We start from the raw sequence: 25,742 nt of genomic DNA on the forward strand, positions 1-25,742 counted from the left end.
AGGTTTGTTTTGGAAAAGGTTAGAATAAAAGGAGAAAAGGTGAGAAAGAATTAACGGTTTGTTTTGTTGTGAATAGATTGATTAAAAAAAATATTAAATTAAAATTAATTTTAGAAATTAAAATAATTAATAAATTTAATTTAAAGAATTGTTGATATCTAAAATAATATTTATTATAATAAAAATTTATAAAGTAGTTTTTAAATTGATATCTTAGTTATTAAAATTTTAACTAATAACTATTTTATATTTTAAATTATTCTTTATTTGTATTTTAGAGACTAATTTAAAATTCAAAATACTATTACCTAAAATCTAAGTAATTAATATATTAATTTAAAAATTATTTTATAATTTTTTTATTAATAATATAAATAATTTTAAATATTAATATTTTTTAATTTTTAAAAAATATCTAATTTAGACAATATAATAATAAATTTATGTTTAAATCTAATTATTATTTTTAGGTATAATATTGGATAAAAAAAAATCAGTGGATTAAAAGTACCCATTATTATAACGTTAGATAGGGTATTCAATGGATTAAAAGTACCAATTATTGTCTTGGAGAGATATTTTATTGACCAAATCTTGAGCCAGAAGAATATATATCAATATTATTTTTAATTTTTAATATATTTTATATCCAAAAAATTCGTACACCTAAAAGTAATTTTTACCATACCAAAATATTTCTTATAAATCTGTCACTCCTCTTTACGGGGCATTTGTGGAATATGAAATGAATTCAAATACTAAAGACTTTGACTTTTGAACGTTCAAATTACTCTAAGTGCTTTATAATAATGTAAATAATAAATAAAAAAATCTAATGAAAAGAGTGAATTTCTTTTTAAATTTGTAAATTCTCTATCATGAAATTCGAAATTTTTTTTTAAAAAAAATCACATATAAAAAAAATTCTTGTGAGCATAAAATTAATTAAGATTATGATAAATAAAAGAATTAATTAATTGATAAATAGTTTATTACTGAATTTTAATTATAATTTAAGATTCAACCAAAAGGTGATTAAATATTGAATTACTAAATTCTCCTTTAATATCTAATAATAGGAATATGGAATTTATATATTAAATTATTATTTTTCTTTTTTCTATCGGCAAATATTAATTGTTATTTGGTAGAAAAGTCTAATGCACCGCCAATCATTCTCTCTCATCCATTTCTTCCACAAAATTAACTTTATCTCCTATTAATTAATATTTTTTTTCTAAAATAATAATATTTAAATACTCTTCTCTTTTTTCTAATGGTTTGTCAGATATTTAACTTTTCTCTTTTTTAATTAAAGATATTTTAATATAAAAAATAACCACTTTTGAAAAGAATATTATTGGTCAATTAAAAAATAACACCCCTTCTAATAACCACTGATTTTAGAGGGTGGATTTAATCGTAGGGTTAGAGGATGATTGTAATTTATAAATTTAATTATTCTAAATTAAATTAATGATGTATTTTTTTCTGTTATTGTTATTATTATGTACAGAATTATAAAAAAAAAAATCAGTTTATTATTATTTACTTTGTACGAATAAACTGTAACTAAACATATTGTTTATATTATTTGTTTGATTCCATGTATGAACAGAGACTAGTTTTTGGTTCTTTTTCTGACATATATAAGGTTGTTTATTTAACACAACTTTCCTCTTTCAAACATTACAGTTGAACACTTCAGATGTGAAAGTTGAACCCAATTGGAGTGACTCCAAAATCAGTCAAATATAGCCGCAGTACATAGATTCTGGTTTTCATAACATTTTGCAACAAAATAAATGGTAGATAAAACTGAGGAATGTAATAAAATTATGCAAGTGGTGGCAGAAATATGTTTATTTATTTGTTTGAAGATGTTCAAATGCAAGTGGTAGCAGAAATAGGAATATTCAAGATGTTCAAATGCAAGTTGTTATTAGAGGGCCATCAAATAATTAGTGTTCTTTTTCTGTTCTTGCTCTCTCAAGTTTTTAATGAAGTTTTTGATTTTTGGTTACAAAGTGATGGTTGCTTAAAATAAGATGAGAAAGTTTTACCCCAAAAATGAGGATGAAGCAATGACATAATCTGATAAAAGCATAGAACAGAAGAGAGTCAAGTCAATGTTCTAAGTCTACACGCTCAAATATGATAGCCGCCACTGATTCTTCAATTTAACCAAACCAACCACAAATGTTTGCATTTCATTCACTGCACAATAGTTGACCAAACCATGCCTCTCTCCACCCCTTCCTTCTTCCTCCTCACCCTCTTCTTCTTCCTCCTCTTCAATCTTCAACCCTCTTTCTCCCAACAACAATTCTCATCCTTCAACACCTCACACTCCCCATGGCAACCATCTCAGAACAGAACCCTTATCTCTACCAACAAAAACTTCACTGCAGGCTTCTTTCCCCTACCAAACACCACCCTCTTCACCTTTTCCATTTGGTTTTCTCAAGTCCCTAATGCCAAAGGTATTGTGTGGAGTGACACCACCCGGGTCAACAGTTCTGGCTCTCTTGTCATCACCTCAGAATTTGAACTTCTCCTCAATGGTTCACCCTTTCAGGATACTGCCAATACTAATGCTTCCCAACTTGTTCTTGAGAACAATGGAAACTTGGTTTTTGGGAACTGGAGCAGCTTCAGGAACCCCACCAACACCATTTTGCCCAACCAGAACTTCACAGGGATTGAGCTTCTCTCCAGCAATGGGAAATTCAGGTTCATCAAGTCTCAGTTTCTGGTCCTCAACTCCACTGCTGATCAATACTATGGCACCCCAAATCCCTTGGTGGGCATGGATGATGCAGGGAAAATGAGCATGGTAGGTAACTCTTTTCTCACTTCAGATTATGGAGACCCCAGATTGAGGAAAGTGGTCCTTGATGATGATGGGAATCTGAGGATCTATAGCTTCTACCCTGAGCAGAATAACAAGTGGGTTGAGGTTTGGAAAGGGTTATGGGAGATGTGCAGGATCAAGGGCAAATGTGGGTCTAATGCAATTTGTGTGCCTGGAGAGGATTTGAACAGTTCTACTCATTGTGTTTGCCCATCTGGGTTCAACCCAAACCAAGGTGGATCTGAAGAGGGTTGCACAAGGAAAAAGTCTCTTTCACAAGACACCAAATTTGTGAGGTTGGACTATGTGAACTACACCAGTGATGGCAGTTTGACAGAAATTAAAGCTGGGAACTTTACAATCTGTGAGTCCGGTTGCTCAACAGATAAAACTTGTCTTGGTTTTGGGTTCAAATATGATGGAACTGGCTACTGTGTGTGGTTGACTGGGACAAACCTTCAATTTGGGTACTGGTCACCAGGCACTGAAGCCGCCTTTTTTCTCAAAGTTGATAAATCTGAGTCAACACCATCCAACTTCATTGGCCTCACTGAGGTGATGCAAACCACATGCCCAGTGAACTTGAGCCTGCCACTGCCTCCAAAGGACTCAAACACCACTGCCAGAAACATTGCCATAATATGCACACTTTTTGCTGCAGAACTCATAGCTGGGGTGGCCTTCTTCTGGTCCTTCCTCAAGAGGTACATCAAGTATAGGGACATGGCCACCACACTAGGCCTGGAGCTTCTCCCTGCCGGGGGTCCCAAGAGGTTCACCTACTCAGAAATCAAGGCTGCCACCAATGACTTCTCCAATCTCATAGGCAAAGGAGGCTTTGGAGATGTCTACAAAGGTGAGTTGCCAGACCACAGGGTGGTGGCAGTGAAGTGCCTCAAGAATGTCACAGGTGGAGATGCTGAGTTTTGGGCAGAAGTCACAATCATTGCCAGAATGCACCACCTCAACTTGGTGAGGCTTTGGGGTTTCTGTGCTGAGAAGGGCCAAAGGATCCTAGTCTATGAACACATCCCATGTGGCTCAATGGACAAGTACCTCTTCAGGGTCAACAAGTCTCACAGTAACAATGACAAACACCTCAAAGACCAATCAAGTCCAAACACCCCACAACAAAAACCAACCTTGGATTGGAACATGAGGTACAGAATAGCCCTTGGTGTGGCAAGGGCTATTGCCTATTTACATGAAGAGTGTTTGGAGTGGGTTTTGCACTGTGACATCAAGCCTGAGAACATTTTACTGGGTGATGATTTTTGCCCCAAGATATCAGATTTTGGGCTGGCCAAGTTGAGGAAAAAGGAGGACATGGTGACCATGTCAAGGAGGAGGGGAACACCAGGGTACATGGCCCCTGAATGGGTCAATTCTGCTGAACCAATCACTTCAAAAGCTGATGTTTATAGTTTTGGCATGGTGCTTTTGGAGCTTGTGAGTGGAATTAGGAACTTTGAGATCCAAGACTCTGTGCTTAGGAGTGAAGAGTGGTACTTCCCAGGTTGGGCTTTTGATAAGTTCAAGGAGATGAGAGTGGAGGAGATTTTAGATAGACAGATTAGGAATGATTATGATAGCAGGGCCCACTTTGACATGGTTAATAGGATGGTCAAGACTGCCATGTGGTGTCTACAAGAAAAGCCTGTGTTGAGGCCCACTATGGGCAAGGTGGCCAAGATGTTGGAAGGGACTGTGGAGATCCTTGAGCCCAAGAAGCCCACTGTTTTCTTCCTTGGGGTGGAAGAGTAGGTTCATTCTTTCTTTTGAAAAAAAGGTCATAGAATAAGTTTTCAAAAAGAGAGTAGCAACTCCTCTTTTTGTTGTGTAATGTGATGTGATGAGAAGTCTCTCTTTTGTTTAATTCTTTCTTCCCAAGGCTTCCTTGTGTATCTCCATACCTTTTGCTAAATAGTATCTCTTCTATGATAGCATGTGTGCTCAATATTTTTAACAATTAATGTAAGATCAATTGGGTGATAAAGGGTATGGATATTTCCTTTTTTTTTACATGAATGTAATTTTTTTATGTAGGAAAATTTCCATGAAGATATATTACAGATATTATTTAAAATGGTTAATTTTTTTTTTAAATTATTCAAAAAGATTATCACAGTTGGATGTTTCTCAGAGGGGACAATAGTGAGATTTAGAACGTAAGTCATGAGTAAACTCATGTAAGAGAATTTAACATTATCTTCAATCTAAAATATTAAAGCAAAAAGATTTGTGGATCCTTACTTTTTCTGTCTATTTCAGTTCAATATGAGACTTTAACTCTTACTTAGATCAAATAATTTGTGTATAGTTGTTGGAAAATTAAGGTAGGATATAAAAATTTAACTAAGGATACAATCATTTTTTTAAGTGTAATTAGTATTATGTGATAGTTTAAACACGATATATGAATTATTATAGTATTTTCTACTATTGAAATTAAAATGTTGTATTTTTGGGCTTATATCGCTCGAGCGATGATCTACTATTCAAACAATATGCAATGATTATATGTTTGAGTGTTATCGCTTAAGCGACTTCCTGATTGCTTTAGTGACAAAGTAGTGTCTTGACTAAGTGATAACTTGTGGATTGATAGAGAAGAATATCAAGACAATTATTTTTATTCTATGACAGTTGGTGGTAAACGATAAGAGATTTCTCAAACGTTATAAATAAGAGATAACCTGAATACTTGAGCCATCAAAATACTTCTGAAATGTAGAGTGATGCACAATATTCTAATAAAAATATGTTTATATGAACACAAGTCAACTTTACAATCTATGCAGAACATATTTTTATCATTAAACCTTATGTATTTGATCTTCACAACATTCAAAGTTGTTCTTCAAAACGGCTCCAAAAAGCCAATCCATTTTCCTTCCATTTTGCAAAGAATTATGGTTATGACCCATCTGCAAAATTCATCCATTGACATCAAAATGAACTTAAGAAAATCATTGTAATTTTGAAGTATTAAAACATAGACAATTATACAATTAAAGATATAATTGATATTCAACAAAAAGCTACAAATATATACTACATTTCAATATCAAAGATGTTGTGAAAATTCAACACAAATTCCAAATTGGTTTCATAATTTCTATTTAGTGAAAAAATTAATTTCATAAAAAGTTAAATGTAGTTGTCACTCATTTCAATCCTGTAAAAAAGTCATTAGTATAATCTGTTTTTCCCTTTTTCACTTTGGCATCTTCAAAGTAAAAATAAATACGCATAATTAAAAAAATAATAATAATTTATTTTTGTTAAACCAACATGAGAGATAGGTGTACCTTAACCATTTTCCATTTTGATAATATTAATGTCTTGATAGAGTTGTTTCATGGAGAAGACAAATGGATCTTTAGTAACATGATCTAGTCCCACTATCACGATACTATAAAGGATCATCAATCGTGGATTGAACTTCCAAGATTGATGCATCACAACTATTGTGTAAGACAACTGCGAGTATTGAGGCGAGTGTCTGTTTGATATTTCTAAAACTTATTTGAATATATGATCATGTTTTATTGCTCAAGTATTGATGTGAAGTTTAATACTTTGTTTGAATTGAAGAAAGAGTAAAAAAGGAAATAAGAGAATAAAGTGTTTGGATTAAAAAAAGTGAGTGAAAATTTGTAATAAATTTAATTGATGTAACATAATAAATTTCTAAAATCACTTATAAAATAAATTAGTATACAAAATAACTTTTCTAAAATATAAATTAAAGTTAACATAAATTTTAAATTAAAAAAAATTATCATGAAAATTTAATAAGAATATTGAAAAAAAGTAAGTATTATAAATTACTCTAAAACAATAATATAACATATGTGGTCGATGATGTTTGTATTTTTATATAAAAGTAATTCTAAAAAAATGTTATAATATTCTCCAAATGTGCGAATATATATATATATATATATATATATATATTTATAAATATTTCTTATTATTTAATTTAATTATATAACACACTAAACTACTCTTTATTAACTCAAATATATATCCAAAAGAGATTTGAATATCATTTAGATTTAATGACATAATAAAAGTTTATGTAATAAACTTTGTTGAAGATGAGATAATAGAATTAGAAATATAACAATAAAAGATAACTCAATTATTAAGGTTTATTTTGAAGTGGTTTATAATGTATTTGTTGATAAATATTTGACATATAAAATAGATCAAGTTTAATGTAAAAAACTTAGTAATTAAATTGAGTTTGTTTGACTAACAAAATTGGGTTTATTACATTTGGCATGAGCTGCAAAACCACACAGCAACCACTCACAATCAATCATATGAAACCAAATAACAGTCACATGATGACTCATTCATTACATTACATCACAACCTAACCAACGAACTAACAACCTCAATTCTCATTCAAAAGTTGCCTCTTTCCAACGCTGCTTCTGACAAACACATCATTCTACCATCCCAGATGTCGGTGAGTCCCTAAACCTATCCACAATCCCCTTTTTCCCAGATCCACTTCGTTTCAGATCCTATCTGGGTTTCTTCTTTCTTCATGTCTCCTTCTGCATTTCATTGTCTTTGTTTCATGCCAAGTGGGGACTATGCCGTTATTTTGATTCATGTTTATGTATTCAGTGATGCAATGCAACCTTGTAGTGGTGGTTTAGATGTCGCAGTTCTGATGAATATAAGAAGTACTAGTTTGGAATTTTGGATCTGCAATGTTTCCTAATGACCCTTTTGGATCTAGTGGAAGTGGTTTTGGTGTTTTTTTGGCCCTCCAGAAAAGATCAAACCTTGATGTTGAATTGATGTTTTTGGGGATGATTTGTTATCTGGGCAATGCCAGATTAGTGGGACAAATGACAACTATAGAAATCCCCACAATTGTTGGAGTCGGTAGTTAGTTAGTGGTCACACTTATGTCTACCTAAACATGTATGATTGTATGTTCCAGATTATATTTCTTACAATGTTAAGAATTTTCACTTTATACGCTTCTGTGACTGAGATTGATAGTTGTTGTTGATGTCAAGTCATTAAGTTCCATTGCTTAGACTTGTGATGATTAATCTTCATGGAATTTGAATTGCTTATTTTCAAGTGGATGCTGTCACATTGATGTTGTCTCTTGGTATAACCTTTCCTCTTGGCTTACTTATTGAATTGACTCATTAGGAATTATATTATACCGTTCTGTTCTTGCTTTGCTTTCACTAAATTCCATTGTTGCAGCTTTAGGGATTAAAATATGACTGTCTTTTTTTCATCTTCGTGATTATTTGGAAAGAAATTGAAAAGGGATAACTTTTTTTCTGTTGGACTTCATCGTTTTACATTTTCTCCTTCTGCACATGTCATTGCTTCTTGCACTCCATACTCTGCAGAATGTCATCATAGAACTACCTTAAACTAAAAATTTGTGTGCAGGCCACTTTGGACCATGCTGGTCAAAGAGCTGAAGCTTTTCCACAATCCACAGCAATACCAAATTGGACTATTCATGTGTCAGACGTGAGGAAGAAATTTTTACATAGTAACATTGGTTAGCATTATGATTGTAGAATGCATGATCTAACAAAAAACAGCATTTTAATGATTGTGATAAATACAGTTAAGGAATTCCAAAAGAAATTACTTAATGAAAAGTCAAAACCATTTTGTAGCTTGGCAAATTCCAAAAGTATTTCATTATGATACACATCAGCTACACACCCTCACAATTATTAGAGATTCATATTCTAAGTTGATAACAATTGGGACCTAAAATGACTTGAATATGGAACTATTTCAGTTTTGTTTTGTTTGAAAAACTGCCTGTTATGGCTTACTACAATCTTAGTTAATTTTTAGGGTTAATCATTCAAATGGATACTCTGTCCTTTGTTGATATCTTATTAGTGAGAAGTCCCATCTTGGTGAAATTTCCAAGTTCACTCTGTTTTGATTTCTCACAGATAAGAACAGTTAAGGTTAGCAACATATCACTGGTTACTTCCAAGATGGAGATTCAAGAGTTCTTTTCATTCTCAGGTGATATTCGGTATATTGAGATGCAAAGGTAAGAGAACTTTAATGTTTTACTCATTTTTTCATGATTGTTATTGTTTAAACTCTAACACTGAATGCTTGTCTCTACAGGGAAAGTGACCGCACTCAGGTTGCTTATGTTACATTTAAGGATACACAGGGAGCAGACACAGCAGTTCTCTTAACAGTATGTTTTATGCAAATGATTTTTACCTTTTGTAAATCTCACATTATATTACTAACCCTTTCATTCAATCCCTGAAACTGATAGAAATTGCATAAAATCTGATATTTTAGTGATTTGGTTTATAAATCATATGCTTAATCTTCATTTTATAGGGTTCAAAGATAGGTGATCTATATGTCACAATCACACCTGTAGAAAAGTATCAGCTGCCCCCTGATGCTGTTCCAGCAAGTCCGGTAAGTATTAGCTTTTCCAATAGATTAATAAGCTAATTATAATCTATAGAGAAACTTAGTTTATTTTTTCTTTATATTTGCTTCTAGTACAAGTGCTTATAAAGAAGTTAATTAAATAGGTTTCTCATTTAAATGTTGTGTAATTTATTTTGCATGCAAATGTGACCATCATGCATGGCTGTGCTGCTAGCCTGCTACTAGTACATTTATTTATGTGGTAAAATGTGAGATACATGAAGTTTTGCTGAACATGGTGGTTCTATATGTCCCAAATATGATTTTCAATACTTGTATGTTGTTTTATTTCTATCTCATTTTGTTATTACTCTTGATAGACTTTGGGCTTTGAAATTTATGGCTTCAATATTGCAGTCAAGTTAATGTGGCTGATTTGTTGTAATGTCTGGTGGATCCCAACTGGTCGGGTGATAAGAAGTTTGTATTGAGATTTTTTATATAAGGATTGTGACACTCGTGAAGTGACTCATTTTATTTTATTTATTCTTTGCTGATAAAAAAAATGATAACTAGAGATTCTTAGATTTATTATCTTCTGCTGATGATGTCTGCAACTTATCTGGCACAATAAAAACAACTCTGGGCTGAAGATTACAGTGCAAAATCAAATTACCACTTGAATCTTGCATATCTAACTATGCTATGCTAAAAGATTTTCTTATGAGCTTAGATTAATAACTGGATTTAAAGGACTATATTGTGGATGCTATATTTGGTGCTAAAGTCAAATAAACTGTAAACTTTTAGCTCTTCAGTTAGGTCTAGATTCAAAATTTCTGCAATTGTATACAAATTCTTCCCTCACTACAGGGTTGGAAATTCTAATTTCTTCACTGTCAAATTGTGAGTATCTGATATATATTGTACAATGGTCTTATAAGTAGACAAACCAAAGTGCTGATGCAGTGAAGAAGGCAGAAGATGTAATGAGCACTATGCTTGCCAAGGGTTTCATTCTAGGAAAGGATGCTATCAACAAGGCAAAATCCTTTGATGAGCGCCACCAGTTGACCTCAAATGCCTCTTCCACAGTTGCTTCCATTGATCGCAGAATGGGATTCAGTGACAAACTGAGCATGGGAACAGCTATTGTGAATGGAAAGGTGAAAGAAATGGATGAAAAGTACCAGCTTTCTGAGATGACAAAGTCTGCAATTGCTGCAGCAGAGCAGAAGGCAAGCAGTGCCGGATCAGTTATCATGAGCAATTCTTATGTGTTGACTGGAGCTTCATGGGTGTCCAGTGCCTTTGGGGCCATAGCCAAGGCGGCCGGCGATGTCAGCACGATGACAAAGGAGAAGGTTGAGCAGGCGGAGGTGGAAAGGAACGAGATGATCTATAGTGAAAGGAAAGGGAGTGTTGATGAATTTGCAAAGAGAAACTTTGAGGATGCTTCAGACATGGGTCCTGCAATAGTTCCTATTAATTCATATGATGACCGAAAGCTGGAAATTATATAACTACTCACAATTCTTTACATCCTCACATAGTTAGCATAGTTATTGTCAGACGTTTTGCGCGTTTATTGTACAATGATAAGTCTTATTGACTGTTATAGCAATGTAGAAGTTTGTCTGGCAGACGTGGTTCCTAAATATGGTCAACATTTATGTCAACAAGTTATTTGTTATTTTTTAGTTACCTCTTCATTCACTTCTCCCTTTATGTCACTCTTTTGCAAGGGTTTTAATACAAACAGGGTCGATGAGAGTATGGTAAAAAAAAATATCAATGAAGAGAAAGAATAGGTATATTAGCTTTGCTTTTCACATCTTCTAGAGTTGCGTTTTGATGCAATGAAATTCTCTTTGATGGTCCCTACTTCATTTTCACTCCACAGTAAACAGTGTAGTTTTCTCTTTTTGATTTGGTAAGAATCTGAACTGCAACATATAGTAACCCGAAGTGCTGGTTACTTCTGTGAAACGTGTATTTATTGGTGTGGTCACTAGCAAAAATATTTCACCATGAACTAAAAATCTCTATGCTTATCTTTAGAAAAGCTTCAAGAGAAAATGTAGACATTTTGTACAATGGTGCTTTAATGCATATAATTAAGATTCCTAATGACCAAGTAATGTCTGCAGAGGAAAGAAAGAAGCAAATATTATGCAAGATAAACTTTTGTATAAGCCTGTAATATCTTTGTAGGCCATTAACAGTTAACAGCTGTATTTCCTATCCGTTGAAAGGTTCTCACGGCTTCTGAAAAAATGTGTACATTTTTTTTTTTCCTTCTATACCGATATACAGAACAATCAATATAGTTACATGTGGAAAAAATAGCACTCCCTTGCTCTCGGGCAGGGAAACGAATGGAATTTATTTTGTATTAATGAAGAATCAACCAAGAATAAGAAAGTCGTTTGTCTAGGAACAGTTGCCACCAAACTGAGTTGTATAGCCAATGCCTCCACTCTAACTAGTGTGTTATCCTATATAGCGTAACAGCCACTCCAGGCTCTGTTGAAAGTAAATATTGGTTTCATGTTAAATACGTTAACAAAACCGACAATAAAAGGAGAACGTGAATGATAATAAAGGAAACAGTTTATTTCATTCTAATCGTGGTCTGAGGCTTTTCTTAGCTCAAGAAATAAAATGATTAGATTAGTTATAAATATTGTATAGTGACACTTTTTCATCAGGACATTTTAAGTTTTTATTTTTCTGGTTTCATCCTCAAATCGAAGAGAAAATACACTGAGAATTTAAAATAAATTGGACTATCTTTTACCTCTATGCACTCGTACAAATTCTCATCTTTTGATCTAACGTGGATCTGCAAAATCATAAGATTAATTATAAACATGAAATTCTACTCTCAATTTTCTAGTGGAAGGTGTCTAAAAAGGAAGAAAACTTAAAAGAAGATATAAATTATTCACATTCATATAATGAGCGATTCAGAAAGAAAAAGGCACCGCACAGCTCTGCAGATTTATATAATTAGTGTTTTCACAATCTCAGTGCAAACCTAGACCAACAAATACAACTGTATTCTAATTTTGTTGAATTTATGTGCTCAAATGATGTTATAAAATATTAAGAAGCAGATCTGATATTGCAAAACCGTATCATGTATTATTTAACCCCTATTTTGTTGACCTAAGTTTCAGATAAAGAGGAAGTTCTATAATGCAATAGTAGTTACCCCAATTACTCTGAGCGATGAACTTTGATTGACTTCAAGACCAGCCAGGACTACAAGTGCTGCAGCAACTGTTGAAGGCCAGTAGCACAGTTGCTCATGAGATGACAGTGTCAGCACTGCCAGATACCTGACCCTCTTCTCAACGACTGCATCAGCATTGGCTGCTTTTAGGTAAAACCTGTAAAATTAAAGGGTGGAGTGTAATTTAGCTGAATCATACAGAAATGGGTTACAGTGACTTTATTTTCTTGCACGCTAGAGTTTTTTGAAAGGTTAAATTGCAACTTTGTTTCTCTTCGATTTCTAATGTGCTACTTTGTTTATTTTATTTTTATTGTCATTTTTGTCCACAGATATTAAAAATTCATAATTTTGATTTAATTTATAATTTTTATATATTTTGGTTAATTTGAATTCTAAACTTAACTTACTTATCTTAAGGATTATAAAATAGTATTTAATTAATTAAATATTAAAAAAGAAAATAAACTACATAATAGTAAGAATTACACAAAAATTATGGATTTTTTAAAATTTGAAGAACAAAAACCTAAATCAAGAATAAAAAAAGCCAAAATGTAACTGATCCTAAAAAACGCTAAGCGTTTTCGTATTGGGGCTATGTTAAGTTACAAGTACAAAATTTCCTTTTCATTTTTAAATAGTGCACGGTATTTAAGGCAAAAAGACATTCCTTGTTAGAGACATGAAGGCAAGTTTTTCCTTGAACCATTCATTTTAAAATTAAAAATGGTTTCCCAAAAAGAAACAAGTCTGAATGAATACCTAAAACAACGAGTATCAGCTAACATTTAATTTATGCAGAATTTCAGGTCATATTCGTGCTGTAAAATTAAGAAGTTACAAGTATACCACAAGAAATTGTAGATGGTAGGCAGAAAGCACTGAAACTGGAGCACCTCCTGCACCATCCATTCCATAGCTACCACCTCGCCTCTACTGTACTTATTGCTTCCTATGTTGAAACTGATTTGCCCCACTCTGTAATACCCACAAAGGAGTTCAGTTATTCGTTGGGCATAATTACTTTCATGAATTTAAATCGAATAAATAATTGTTAAATTCAGTTAATTATCACTTTCCCGAGTTATAGGAGAAGGAAGTGTATGTAAAAAAAAAAAAAGAATACCAAAATATTACATGCGAGTTTTTAACTCTACTAATTATTTATATATTTTAATTTTGAACCTAAACATTAAGAGGGCTAATGTTTTACAAAAATAGAATTTATGTAAAATTGGATAATGTAGGGAACTTTTAAATTGAGAAGGAATGAATAATGAGGACAAATAAACTCAAACTCTAAAAAGTTAAGTACTAAATATTTTCATTTTCCTTAATCACAACGTCCGTCGCCAGCCATCACTTCACGAACGGACATAGACAAGTGATACAAACAATATAGATTCAACACGCCATAAAATAAAAATAACTATTATATGTTTTTTAATAAAATATTATATTATAATAAAATAATAATTTATTAAGTATGAAATTAATGTATCCAATGTAAATATATCATTACTTGATAATAGTTTTCCCAAATATAATTACATAACTAAGAGGATGGGAGAGAAATGTAAAGATTTAATATTGAACCTGTTGTGTTGCTGATTTTCTTCGATCCTGATCGCTAACGTGAGGCAAGCTATTCCAACAATTTGAAGGTATTTTTCGGCTTTGAAGTATCCTTTGCTCAGAAAACGGTCAAGTAGGTTGACGCCAAGAAAAATAGTCTCTTGCCGAAGCTGTTTTCGACAAGATTGCTGCCAAATTTAAAAAGATAAAGGGCTTTTAAACAAATTCGACACGATTGAAAGTACAACAACTTCCACAGATATAATAATATATATTAAGATTTTAAATTAAAAAATAAATAAATGTTTTTATCTTTTAATAATATCAAATAAATATATTTTATTATTTAGTGGTGTTCAGTATCAGCGTTCTAAATAATGGTAGACTTGTGAAGTTAGCCAGACTAGCAAAATCTGGTGGAAGTAATCTTTTGCAAACTAACCAGAAAGGAAATAATTTCTCCTTACCTATGGAGAAAAGTTTTGTTGACACATAAATAGTAAAAAATATACATTTAACACTGTTTATAATAATATAATAATATTTTTAAGTTAAAAAATAAAGTAAAAATGAATAAAATATTAGTTTATTATGGTATGAAACGTGTATTTGAAAGGTGTTAATATGTTGAAAGGTGTTCACTCAAAGTAAAAGCAAAATGTATACTCCCTGAATTAACTACCCACATGCGCGAATACGAGAAAAGTGCGTTGCATGATTGCATCAGAGGCATGCATGACATTGAGGGATTTACTAAAGTACGCCGCTGCACTCGCCGAGGCATTCTTCTTCCTAATGAATCTCACGTGTCATGAGGCAATTGGATGCCACTCACACTACTCCAACAATTTGTTGTACGGAATAATTACCTTTTAACCGAATCAAGTTTGGTTCTCACTCACTCTCTTCAAACGTGTTGTCTCTCTCACCCAATCCAAAACACGATTATCTATACCCATTTAATAAATAAAAAATAATAACACATAGACACCCTTTATATTTAAATAAATATTTATCTTATAATCTATAATATTTGTATAGTTTTTATTATACAGGATTCAGTATTTGAGTGATGATTATTTTTTCAATCATCAATTTGTTGGAGAAATATCACTATATGTACAATTTCTTATCCTCTTTCACTGATCATTCAGAAATCATCAATATTTACTAAATAAGAATATGCAATAGTTTTATGATAACAGTAAAATTCTTGATAGCATATATATTATTTTCTATAAAACTATATAAAAAAAATTAATCAAACCACAAATGTAAAAGCATAATGAGTTGAAATTAGATAAACCTACCTCAACGATCCAGTGAACCATTTGTGAACGTTGCTCAAGTACGGTCTCTCCGAATTCAGTAGTAGAGAAATATCTTTCACCATAATTTGACACAAAACCTTGCTTCCTCTCCCTCTTCCTCAGCATCTGGTAGCTGTCTTCGTCATCAGAATCTTCGAATCTCACAAACTAAAATCCACAAATACACACATATACCGTGAATAAGAACTCTTAATTATAATAACAAAGTTAGAAAGAGCTTGGCTAAACAGATTCCTGACAGAACTAGTAATATAAGTAACTTAGAATTCTGAAGTCGAAGCAAGCGAAACCTACATTGGCTTCATCTTCGTCGCTGGAAGAAGAGTTTATCACTGGAGAAGTAGAAACTAGAGTCGTGAACTCCTTGCGATACTGAAGGAACAACAAATACGTCGGCGAAGGAGTTTCTCCGACGGATCCCTCGGAAAACTGGCTTCCAGAATCCGCGAACACCGACGGAGAGTAATCCGAAGTCTCCTGCTGCGAGCTTTCACCGAAAATCTCAGAATGAAATTCAGAGAACACGGTTCCCTGACTGGAACAATATTCCGATTCGTCATCGTCTTCACTATACGAGAAACACAGATCCTCAGAGCAAGTGAGGTCGACAGCGAGGTCGTCATTTTCGGATTCCTGCTTCGTCATCGATTGCGCTATTAAATCCGCGCAATTCTCTTCCGCGTGGAGGTTTTTAGAACCTTCAGAGTATTCACATTCCGACGCTCTGTTTTCCTTGCTGATATCCTTTTCCTCCTCAAACGACGCGCGAACAAAGGAACTAAACGACACGACGTCTCCGTTTGACTCCGAAGAGATTTTCATGTTTCCGTTTCCGTCACTGGAGGACTTCGAATTGAACTGTTCCTCGCAAGTAATAACTGATTTCCCGCACGAAACGTCGTCATGTTCCTTTACATTTTTACTCTCTCTAACGGTTTTGAACTTCAGAGCAGCAGTAGTATCCGATTTCAGGCACACTTTCGAAACGTCGTCTTCTCCTCTCAGATTCTTAAATTCTCTTCCGCTTTTGAACTTCAGAATTGAGCTTCTGCCTCGTTCTCGAGCGAACGAATTGGAGTCCGCGCACGAAGACTCCGACACCTCCACTTCGTTCTCGTTTCGCTTCTCTAACCTCTGATTTCTACTTGAATCGATCGACGATTCATTTCTCGAGTTCGCGTTTCCCTTGCCGGCGATGGAAGCTCTGCTGGAGTTGCAAGAAGCTTCACCTGCAGCGAAGTCGGAGCCGGAGCTGGAATCCATGGAGAAACGAGGATTCATTCCAGAGTTTCTGACGAGAAGCACCGGCGAGAAGTTCTGCCTTGGCCGGCGAGGCAGCTTCTGCCGGAGCTTCTTGGTGACGATGAGTGGAAGTGGCTCCGGTTCGAGCTTGCGCTTCAATTTTCTCGATCTGGTTATCATTGCTGTCTGGTTAACTAAAAAACACAGAGAAAATCGCAGTGTTGAATCGTTGCTGTTGCTGAGATGATTGAGAGAAGAGAGTGTGGAAAGTGTGTTTGAACGGTTACGGGAGTTGTGGGAAGGAAGGAAAACGAGGGAGAAGGGTATATATAGGGTACGGTCCCACGTAATGCGTTTTCCGTGCACCACGTCCACACGCATAATATTAACACCGTTTTTAACCTTTTTAAAGTTTATTATATATTTTTAATTAATTGAAAATTATTTTAATTTATAAAATATTACTATTAAATTTAAAAATATTTTAAGAATTCTTAATTATATTATTGTCATTTATGTTCCTACTAAACCTGCGGAACACTTCCTCTTGTGATGATCTTCTCGTCTTTCCGGTCTTTCGGTCAGTCCTTCAGCTGAATCTTATTTGGTCTGGACAAGTCAGACCGAGAGTTAAGTACCAGAAGAGTGGGGAGTGAATAGTTACCTTGGATGTTGTGCCTCTTTTGCTATTTATACTACTCTAGATGGGCTATGGCTGTTATGGGTCTGCTTTAGGGTCCAAACGAAGACCCAATTGTGTCTTAACCGTGCTTATCACTTAAGTTAGTTTGTTTATACTTAATTACGCGTTTAGCTTTGCGTCTTGTCGTCTAGTCGGTTTTGTTGTCTAGTCAATTTTTTGGCCATCTGGTAGTACAATTTATATACTGAAACATTTTTAATTTTCTTAAAACTTTTCAGAGACTTGAACGTCAAACGTATCGTTAAATTGATGTTGAAAATTAAAAAAAAAATGTTTAAATGAAAAGTTATGAAGAAAAAAAAAAGTTGTGAAAGCACACATCGATTCACCTTGAATCACTTCCCAACACATGTGTGTCCATTTATTGACAATTTTTTCTAAGCTTTTCAGGAATGGGTACAACACCAAAGTACAAAGCATAATCCTATTGTTCACTTTCCAAGTTATTTGAATTATGTGAGAAAATGTTCACATTTTTACGACGGTAATGAAAAGAGGAAGAAAAAAGTGATAATGCGGTTGTGGTTCCGTTCTTTCATGTAACAAACTATTTTGAAGCCGTTGAAACACATACATGTATAATAAAAAATAAAAAATAAAATAAACTTATTTATAAAATGAAATTTATTTATTTATAGGTTAAAAAAAAAAAAGTTGAAGAAAAGTTATATAAGAGAATTTGTATAAATTAAAAGGTTTATTTCATGTTTTTCTTCTTTATCTCTCGTAAAAAAGGTTTTATAGAGAAATTTATTCGATCTCTAAATAAATCCTAATTTGGATTAAAATTTATGGCAGAAATTACTTTATTCTTTTTCTACAATTTTTAAGAAAATTCTTTAAAGATAATATCCTAGATAGATAATCTATTTGGGTATTTTTGGCCAATGTAAATGAATTGAAAATTTAGCACATTATGAATGTAAGAAAATGACACAAAGAAAAAAGTTGAATTTCATTTAAGCCATTAATGGTTAATATAATTTCTTTAGAAATAAACTCTATAAATACAACATATATATTATGTATTATTCAAACATTTTTTCTATCGTTTTAATAAAAATAAAGAGTTATTTTGTGGTGTTTCTTAAATATGTTTTAAGCTCTACGATGTGACTTAGCTAACTTGAAAAAACTCATTTCAATATTACTCAATATTGTTTATTAATGTTTAATTCTATTTTTAGTTTCTATTTTGATTTTGTTCTTCCTTTTTCTCTAAAATTTGAAAAACAAAATCTCTAAACACTAAATTTATAGGACTAAATTCAGTTTTTTTTTATTGTTTAGAATTTAAAATTTAAAATTTTGGTATCTCAAATTTAGAATTTAAAAACTAAAATAATATTTTTCAAGTGAGAGGTTAAAAAAAGTTATACTTAAAAAAATAAAACCAAAATTCCTACAAATTTTAAGGATTAAAAATATAATTAAACCTTTTATTAAGTATTATCTTTTTCTAGTGAAAGAATTTTGTACACTATTAATTTATGATATTATTATATTTTGTTATATCTATTTTAAGTTGATATCATTGCTAGAAAATTATTAAATAAAAATTAATTTTAAAAATTAAAATAATTAATTACTATATTAACTAAATTATATATATTTTTAGAGACTAAATAATTATTAAGATTTAAATTAGTTTTTATTATTGATAAATCGTTTCTTAATTGATATTTAATTATCTTTCCAGATTTTAGTATTTAAACTTTAAAATTGGTATTAAAGTTATACTTACATATTTTCTAACAACACTATATACCATTTTTATCAAATTATTAATTAATACAAATTTCATATTAGTTATAATTAAACTTAGAAAAATGCAACAAATTCTAAGCATCACTCTAATATACAGCATATAATATAATTGTGAACACCAATATAATACAGTGGTAAAGTTGTTTCTGACTAGTTTCAGGGATTGCTTCAGTGAATAACAATATTCTGAAAATAAGAGCTATAATGATAAGAAAATGGTAGAAAAGGAGCAAGTTCATCATCGAGATTCGAACTAGTTATGGCTGATTCACTTCATCTAGTTGCTTTAGTTCATGATACGTAGCTCTGATAAAAGCATTGGTTTCTTTTGTTGGTTCTTCAATGGCTTCCTTCAGCTTGCTCAGTGCCATGCAATAAGCTTCCTGTAAAATGTTCAAATCAAACATAAGCTTTTCATTTCTAAAATGATAATGCTGTTTTTTAAGTTAACAAGTTTTTAGTTTTTACTCAAACCAAGATTTTCAGAAATGGAGTTTTGCATGCTGATATTTGGTAGTGATGATACCATGAAGTGATCCAACTCAGAAGTGTTTGGAGTAGGAGCTGCTTTGGACTTTGAATTCACCACCTTCTTCAATGCTTCACCACTTGTTGCATCAAACTCTTCACCTTCACTTAATCCCACCTGAACTCAAATCAAACTCAATCATGGAGTTAAATAATAATGAAACTTTTATACCTAAGTTCAATATAATGTATCAGTTGTTGGAAACTTTTAATATCTGTGTTCAATTTCTTTGAATGACAAATCATGTATTTGGTAGTTTTTTTATATGAGTTTAACACTAAGTATCTGTATAAAGATTAAGATACTTTCAAAATATCTATATAAAAGAAATCTATATAATATATATAACTGTTTACTCAAAATATCTGCTCTTGTTTTCCATTGCAAAAACCGTTTATAGATATTATAATAATATGAAAATTTTAGTTATTTCCAAATTAAATACCATTTTAATAAACTATTTAGATGAAGAAAAATTGACTAAAATCTACTTATTTATCTTCATTTTCCACATTATTTTCTCTTAATTTAAATCATTCATAAAATGAATTAGAAGAAACAAACGTTTTTCTTTCAAATATCATAAATTTTGCAGCTAGCCAAAGCAAGAAACACCCTTGTCTTGTTTACTATATCAAGGTTTTAAATTGTTCTAACATCACCTCAACATCATACCCAATGAATTGTCAAATCCTATTTACCACTTATAAGTATAACCACTTCCTCAAATTTAGATTTTTTTTACTGGGTTCTTCATATTTTGAAATATATATACTATATTAGAATCAACACCAAAAAAATTTAAAAAAAAATATGAACTCATATTCTTGGTAGTAGTTCTTGGTCATTACAACCATATTGAAATGAAAGCATTTTGAAATGTTGTTCTCTTAATTGTTGGTAATTGAACATTATTGTTAGTTTAGAGAGTGAAAAAAAAGAGCAAAAGAAAATGGGAAATTAGGGTACCTTGAAGCAGTTGATGTGAGATTGAATCAAGAGTTGATACAAAGGATGAGTTGCAATGATGTTCTTGAGGAGTTCTTCATTTTGTTTGGGAGAAGCAATGGTTTCAGTTCCCTTTTCTGCAATTTGTGTAGCTTCCATGTGTGTGTAGAGAGGTAGGTTTATTACTATTATTGTGGTGATTTGAGCAATGGGAATGAGAAAGAAAAAAGAAGCAAAAGTGGTGATATATAGGAGATTGTGTGTATGGTGGATAAAAGGGGTTTGTATTATGGTTATTGACCAAAGTGGGTGGGAAGCTAAGTGATGAAACGTAGTTATCAAGAAGTACAAATGGGGTTACCTGGCGTATGGGTATTTCTGTTGTTCAAGTTGTTAACCATTGGAGGTAAAATAAATAGTATGAAAACAAGTGCATGCATGCATGGGAAAAAGATAAAGGGTTAAAACTCTGTGTTCTCTGATTCCCTTTTTTGCCTTGAAAGGAACTTGTCAAGGTTTATTGCTATGATTAAAGCACCTTTCACCTCTTCACAACTTGGAACCCTTCTTTTGGCTTTATTCTATACTTCCCCCAAACATTTTCACTATTCACAACATTATTTTCTTACAATATCTTTCACATTTTCTTTTCTTTTTTCCCATCTTTCTCATCTTCTTCATAAACTATACAAGTTATAGTTAATTGTTGGAGATCTCACATCAACTAGAGATTAGAGTCTTTCATAATATATAAGTGGTGCAAGTTTCACCTCATTGAGTCAGTTTTATGAGTTTGAGTTAGACTTAAAGTCCACTTTGTAATAATAATGTTTTTCTAATATATAACATGAACTTCAAGAATTTTCACACAAAAAAAAATCAAGAAAAAATTTCCAAAATACGAAAACATATATAATAATTTTCAGAATATTTTATCCAGAATATTTTTTTCAAAATATATTTCTGATGAGGTGAATGAAAAAATATTGTCCAACACTTCCATGATCACAAATCTGACTGTTATTTAATTTCTATTAAATTATATGAATTAAATCTTTCGCTAATACTTGATAAAAAAAATGAATGAAAATATGTAAGATAAATAATTTAAAATAAAAAAAAATTATAATAAAGCTTAATATTTTAAAATTATTTTAACTTTTTTATTAAACAAAAGTTTGTTTTCTAAAATGTTTCACAAAATATTTACTTTGAAAATTAAGATTGAAACAATCTTAATTGTTTCGACCTCTGTTGGAGATTTCACATCGACTAGGGATTAGAACAATTCATTGTATATAAGTGGGTGCAAACCTCAAATCTCATAGTCAATTTTATGGGGTTTGGTTAGACTTAAAGTCCACTTCATAATAACCTCAAATCCAAAAGATAGCATTATTAGGCATATGAAGTATTGTCCATTTTGGAGGTCAGTATTGTGGGAACGAAAATGTGTCCCAAACACTTCCGTTAGGGGAAATCCACTTTTCTTATACGTCTTTTAAGGACAAAACCGTGATGGAACACCAATCTCTAAAGTAGACAATATTTCAAATGCAGTGATTAATCATAACAATGTTATCTTTCGAACTTGAGGTCGGATCATTAATGTTTTTGTTTTGGTACTTTATTGAAACGTGCATTATTAAGAAAATTTGATATAAAAGAAAATATGATATATAATAATTTAGAATATATTAAAAGAAAATGTATTATAAAACGTAATACCCGACACTCGTGACAAACATTGGGTCTTTTTAGATATCTATCCCCTCTGATGGTAAGGACGAAGTGACTCACTTCTACAAGTGCATGCATATATTCAATGTTTTTGCTTTTTATTTTTATCATATATACAACAATAATCTAAATTAATATCCAAAATTTATAATTGGGAATTATTTTATATCTCCACTCTTCCTATTTATGTAAATTATTTGCATATTTAAAGTTCTATTTTTACGATATAGCATTGGAAAGCATGTGCTCAATTATTTCACACATATATAAAATAATTGAGGTTTAATAATTATATAGTGAATGCAAAATATATGTTTTTTTTTCATGTTCTTAGTCTTTATCATGAATAGGTCTCATTAGTTGGTATTTGTGAGATACATGAAAAAAATTATCATATATTTAAGTCATTTTTTTTATATTAGGTGATTGTAGATAATAGATGTTACTAAATGCGTATCTTGACTTTACATTACCAATTTATTTATAAAGGTGTGTTGGATCCTTCTACCGGTGAACCTATATTAGCACATATATCATGGTTAATTATGAATTGATTTAACATTAAGTGTTAATCATTTGTAAAAATCATATGAAATGACTTATGTTTTAGTTTTCCAAAATGAACATGATCGTGATGATCATTGTATTATTTGATTTTATGTCCAAAATATTATCGATCATGTATATGACATCTAAATCATCTACAATACATATGTAAAACAATACAAAAATGTTAATATAAATTTTAAAAATAATTAAATATGTTGTTAGTTTCTTTTTAATATTTTTAAAAAATTATATAAATTAGATCTAAAAGACTTATTAATCTCTTTTTAGATGTCAAATAGATCTCATTATAAGATATGTATCCTTGAAGATCTCAATTTTTATTTTTTATATAACTTTTTAAATGTTTATTAAATCTTTAATATTAACGATAAATAAACTAGAAATTTGTTTCTTCTTGATAATAAAAAAAATAAAATAAAAGTTAAATGGAAAAATATATCAGTACAAATTTTATTGCTATGATAAAGCAAATATATAGTATATTATTTAATCAACATTAGAATTTTAAATAAATAAACATTGTCTTATGACATTCAATAAAAGACTAAAAAAAACATCACATTGAGGAAGAGGAATGATGTGATTGTTTGCATCATTAATTACATATTTTCTTAATGTGCTTATTTGTTTGGTTTGTTGTTATTATTTTCTTTTTATTTTTCTTTATTAATGGTTGTACTATTTGCAAATATCAATGAATGGTTTTCTCTTTACTTGATTTTCCACATTCTTATTATTCTTTTTTACATCAGCAAAAGGGTTTAAAGAACCATTTAATCAAACAATTTAATTGATTATCTCGAAAAAATCATTTGAAAGAAATACTTAAACTCACTAATAATTAAATATCATTGTCTTATAAGAAAATAATTTATTATTTTCAAGATATAGTTGATTATTTGGAGTTTTTCCAAATACTACTTGTGTATACAATCAATTGATTATCACTTAAAAATAATGGTTTAATAATTGTCTTATGATCAAAATTCATTTTAATTTATGCATTTAAAAATATTTTTAATTGTTGTATTTATATAATACACGAGCATTTAATGTTAAAAAAAAAAGACAATAAACACTTGTTATTAAAAAAAAGCAAGTGCAGGCTCAAAAAACCTAAGTTCAAATTCCAATCATTACAATCTCTAAATCCCTTCTCTGATTAGGGCATTGTGCTGACCTTGACCATCATGTCAAACCACCAACTCCTATACTTAAATGCATCTCATTTTTTTTTTTCCTCTTCTTATTTTAGGTTTTTTTAATGCAAACTCCTAAGAAAAAAAATTAATTATCTAAGCTCGGACACTACTTTTAAATAATGTGTTAGTATTAAATATATGTATTGGACACCTACACTTGTATGACACTCGTAGAACACGTATCCATGAAGTGTCAAATTTAAAAAATATTTGTTGAATTTCTGATAGTTATAGCATGATTCTAACACAATTTTAAAAAAGAAAAATACATTAATTTTATACAAACTCAAATTTATTGTATAAATTTTTATTATGATTATAAAAATAAGAAACAAATCCTTTTAAACCAGTCATGAAAAACATATTTCTGCTAAAAAAAATCTGGAACATACTTGTGCATATAAATCTTTATTGACAATTTATATAATTCATAATTATATAATATATAGATCTGCGTCACCGTGTCCTACATTTTAAAGATTATACGTATCCCAATGTTTGTATCCGTATCGTATCAATGTCCGCGTTAATGTTTGTGCTACATAGATTATAAGGAATCAAAACTAGAAGTTAAATCATCAAAAATATACCTAAGTTTAAAAAAATATTACAATATGAATTATTTTTAATTTATAAAGAATTTTATTTTACTATTCTCTTCTAAAAGTCTTTATGGAAAAAATTTTAATGGATTAAAAACATAAAATTTTAGTTTTTCTTAAAAGAAAAATGATAGCATCTATTGACATTAAATATCAAAATGTATAAAATTTAAAATGTAATCTTAATAAGTAACACTATATTAAAAATTATATAATAATTAACTTAATTAAAACTAGTAGAAATTCCACATTTGTAGTAAACCAAGGTTACTACAGTAGGAACAGTAAAATACCACAGTAGTTGTAAGAAATAAAGTTATTAAAATGTTTTAGATTAAGGAAAAATTGTGAAAAATTTGTTCACATGAAAATTGGCATGGCTTTACTGTCCAAATGTGTCAATTGTACATAATTTAGATATTTATAAATATGTAATTTAATAACATATTTATTTTTAAAAGTCATATTATATGTTAACTTAAAATTATATGATGCAGAAATTATTATTATTAAATCATATAAATAAAACATTTAATTATGTAACAGTCAAATTCCTGTCAATATTAAAATTTGAGTTAAAAAATAAATACTAGTAATTTTTTTATCTATTAATTAAATATATATTTTTAAAATATTACATTTATTCAAATATATTTTAAAAAATATAAAAAAAAGTTTTGAAATTACAAATTTTAGTAAGCTTTTTTTTTAAAACATATGACTTAATCAACCTAATTTAGTTTAACTTGATGAAAGATGAATTTGGTCTAACTGAATTTAATAAAAAAAAATCTATTTTTCTATTTTTTTTATTTTATTTTTTAATAATATTTTTTCATGTAATAACGTATGATTAAGTGAGGTGTTAACCTAACTCAATATATTTATTTGAAATGTCTAATTACATAATAATATTTAATATGAAAAATTATAAAAAAATAAAAATCAATCTAATCACTTTTTTTTCAATTAAATGGTAAATTTATCTACACCGAATCCAACCATCTTGATGTCCCTTTTA

General features: G+C 30.6%; 4 protein-coding genes across 5 annotated transcripts; 2 read left to right on the forward strand and 2 right to left on the reverse strand.

Annotated features, from left to right (window-relative positions):
* The first annotated feature begins 1,897 nt into the window (after nucleotides 1-1,897).
* LOC137806142 (G-type lectin S-receptor-like serine/threonine-protein kinase At1g34300) lies at nucleotides 1,898-4,850 on the forward strand. The gene has a single exon (XM_068606112.1). It carries the CDS (start codon nucleotides 2,240-2,242, stop codon nucleotides 4,616-4,618), a length of 2,379 nt encoding a protein of 792 aa, XP_068462213.1. The 5' UTR covers nucleotides 1,898-2,239; the 3' UTR covers nucleotides 4,619-4,850.
* Nucleotides 4,851-7,176: 2,326 nt separating this feature from the next.
* LOC137806144 (binding partner of ACD11 1-like) lies at nucleotides 7,177-10,971 on the forward strand. 2 transcript variants are annotated; one of them, XM_068606114.1, is made up of 6 exons: nucleotides 7,177-7,334; nucleotides 8,294-8,377; nucleotides 8,821-8,924; nucleotides 9,005-9,080; nucleotides 9,233-9,316; nucleotides 10,219-10,971. In XM_068606114.1, exons 1-6 carry the CDS (start codon nucleotides 7,329-7,331, stop codon nucleotides 10,792-10,794), a joined length of 930 nt encoding a protein of 309 aa, XP_068462215.1. In that variant the 5' UTR covers nucleotides 7,177-7,328; the 3' UTR covers nucleotides 10,795-10,971. The 2 variants fall into 2 exon arrangements, with proteins under 2 accessions (XP_068462215.1, XP_068462216.1); XM_068606115.1 differs by having other exon boundaries at nucleotides 7,222-7,334; nucleotides 8,294-8,408.
* A 476-nt stretch (nucleotides 10,972-11,447) lies between these two features.
* On the reverse strand, nucleotides 11,448-16,935 carry LOC137806143 (cyclin-SDS). The gene is made up of 7 exons (XM_068606113.1): nucleotides 15,713-16,935; nucleotides 15,398-15,565; nucleotides 14,109-14,275; nucleotides 13,362-13,490; nucleotides 12,489-12,666; nucleotides 12,072-12,116; nucleotides 11,448-11,797 (listed from the first exon to the last, which is right to left on the reverse strand). The coding sequence occupies exons 1-7, from the start codon at nucleotides 16,838-16,840 to the stop codon at nucleotides 11,765-11,767; spliced, it is 1,848 nt and encodes a 615-aa protein (XP_068462214.1). The 5' UTR covers nucleotides 16,841-16,935; the 3' UTR covers nucleotides 11,448-11,764.
* A 2,312-nt stretch (nucleotides 16,936-19,247) lies between these two features.
* LOC137805738 (homeobox protein knotted-1-like 7) lies at nucleotides 19,248-20,894 on the reverse strand. The gene is made up of 3 exons (XM_068605671.1): nucleotides 20,629-20,894; nucleotides 19,657-19,776; nucleotides 19,248-19,513 (listed from the first exon to the last, which is right to left on the reverse strand). The coding sequence occupies exons 1-3, from the start codon at nucleotides 20,764-20,766 to the stop codon at nucleotides 19,388-19,390; spliced, it is 384 nt and encodes a 127-aa protein (XP_068461772.1). The 5' UTR covers nucleotides 20,767-20,894; the 3' UTR covers nucleotides 19,248-19,387.
* Nucleotides 20,895-25,742: the final 4,848 nt, after the last annotated feature.

Source organism: Phaseolus vulgaris, chromosome 3 (genome assembly GCF_000499845.2).
Source record: "Phaseolus vulgaris cultivar G19833 chromosome 3, P. vulgaris v2.0, whole genome shotgun sequence".
Taxonomy (NCBI): domain Eukaryota; kingdom Viridiplantae; phylum Streptophyta; class Magnoliopsida; order Fabales; family Fabaceae; genus Phaseolus; species Phaseolus vulgaris.

Excerpts from the sequence above, each read along its gene's own strand:
- LOC137806142 (XM_068606112.1), top strand. The coding sequence starts at position 2,240 with ATGCCTCTCTCCACCCCTTCCTTCTTCCTCCTCACCCTCTTCTTCTTC.
- LOC137806144 (XM_068606114.1), top strand. Across the intron at positions 8,925-9,004 it reads CGGTATATTGAGATGCAAAG|GGAAAGTGACCGCACTCAGG; the intron begins GTAAGAGAACTT and ends TTGTCTCTACAG. Across the intron at positions 9,081-9,232 it reads ACACAGCAGTTCTCTTAACA|GGTTCAAAGATAGGTGATCT; the intron begins GTATGTTTTATG and ends TTCATTTTATAG.
- LOC137806143 (XM_068606113.1), bottom strand. The coding sequence starts at position 16,840 with ATGATAACCAGATCGAGAAAATTGAAGCGCAAGCTCGAACCGGAGCCA. Across the intron at positions 15,566-15,712 it reads GCGACGAAGATGAAGCCAAT|TTTGTGAGATTCGAAGATTC; the intron begins GTAGGTTTCGCT and ends TGTGGATTTTAG. Across the intron at positions 13,491-14,108 it reads GAAAATCAGCAACACAACAG|AGTGGGGCAAATCAGTTTCA; the intron begins GTTCAATATTAA and ends TGGGTATTACAG.
- LOC137805738 (XM_068605671.1), bottom strand. The coding sequence starts at position 20,766 with ATGGAAGCTACACAAATTGCAGAAAAGGGAACTGAAACCATTGCTTCT. Across the intron at positions 19,777-20,628 it reads CTCACATCAACTGCTTCAAG|GTGGGATTAAGTGAAGGTGA; the intron begins GTACCCTAATTT and ends ATTTGAGTTCAG. Across the intron at positions 19,514-19,656 it reads CTGAGTTGGATCACTTCATG|GAAGCTTATTGCATGGCACT; the intron begins GTATCATCACTA and ends AACATTTTACAG.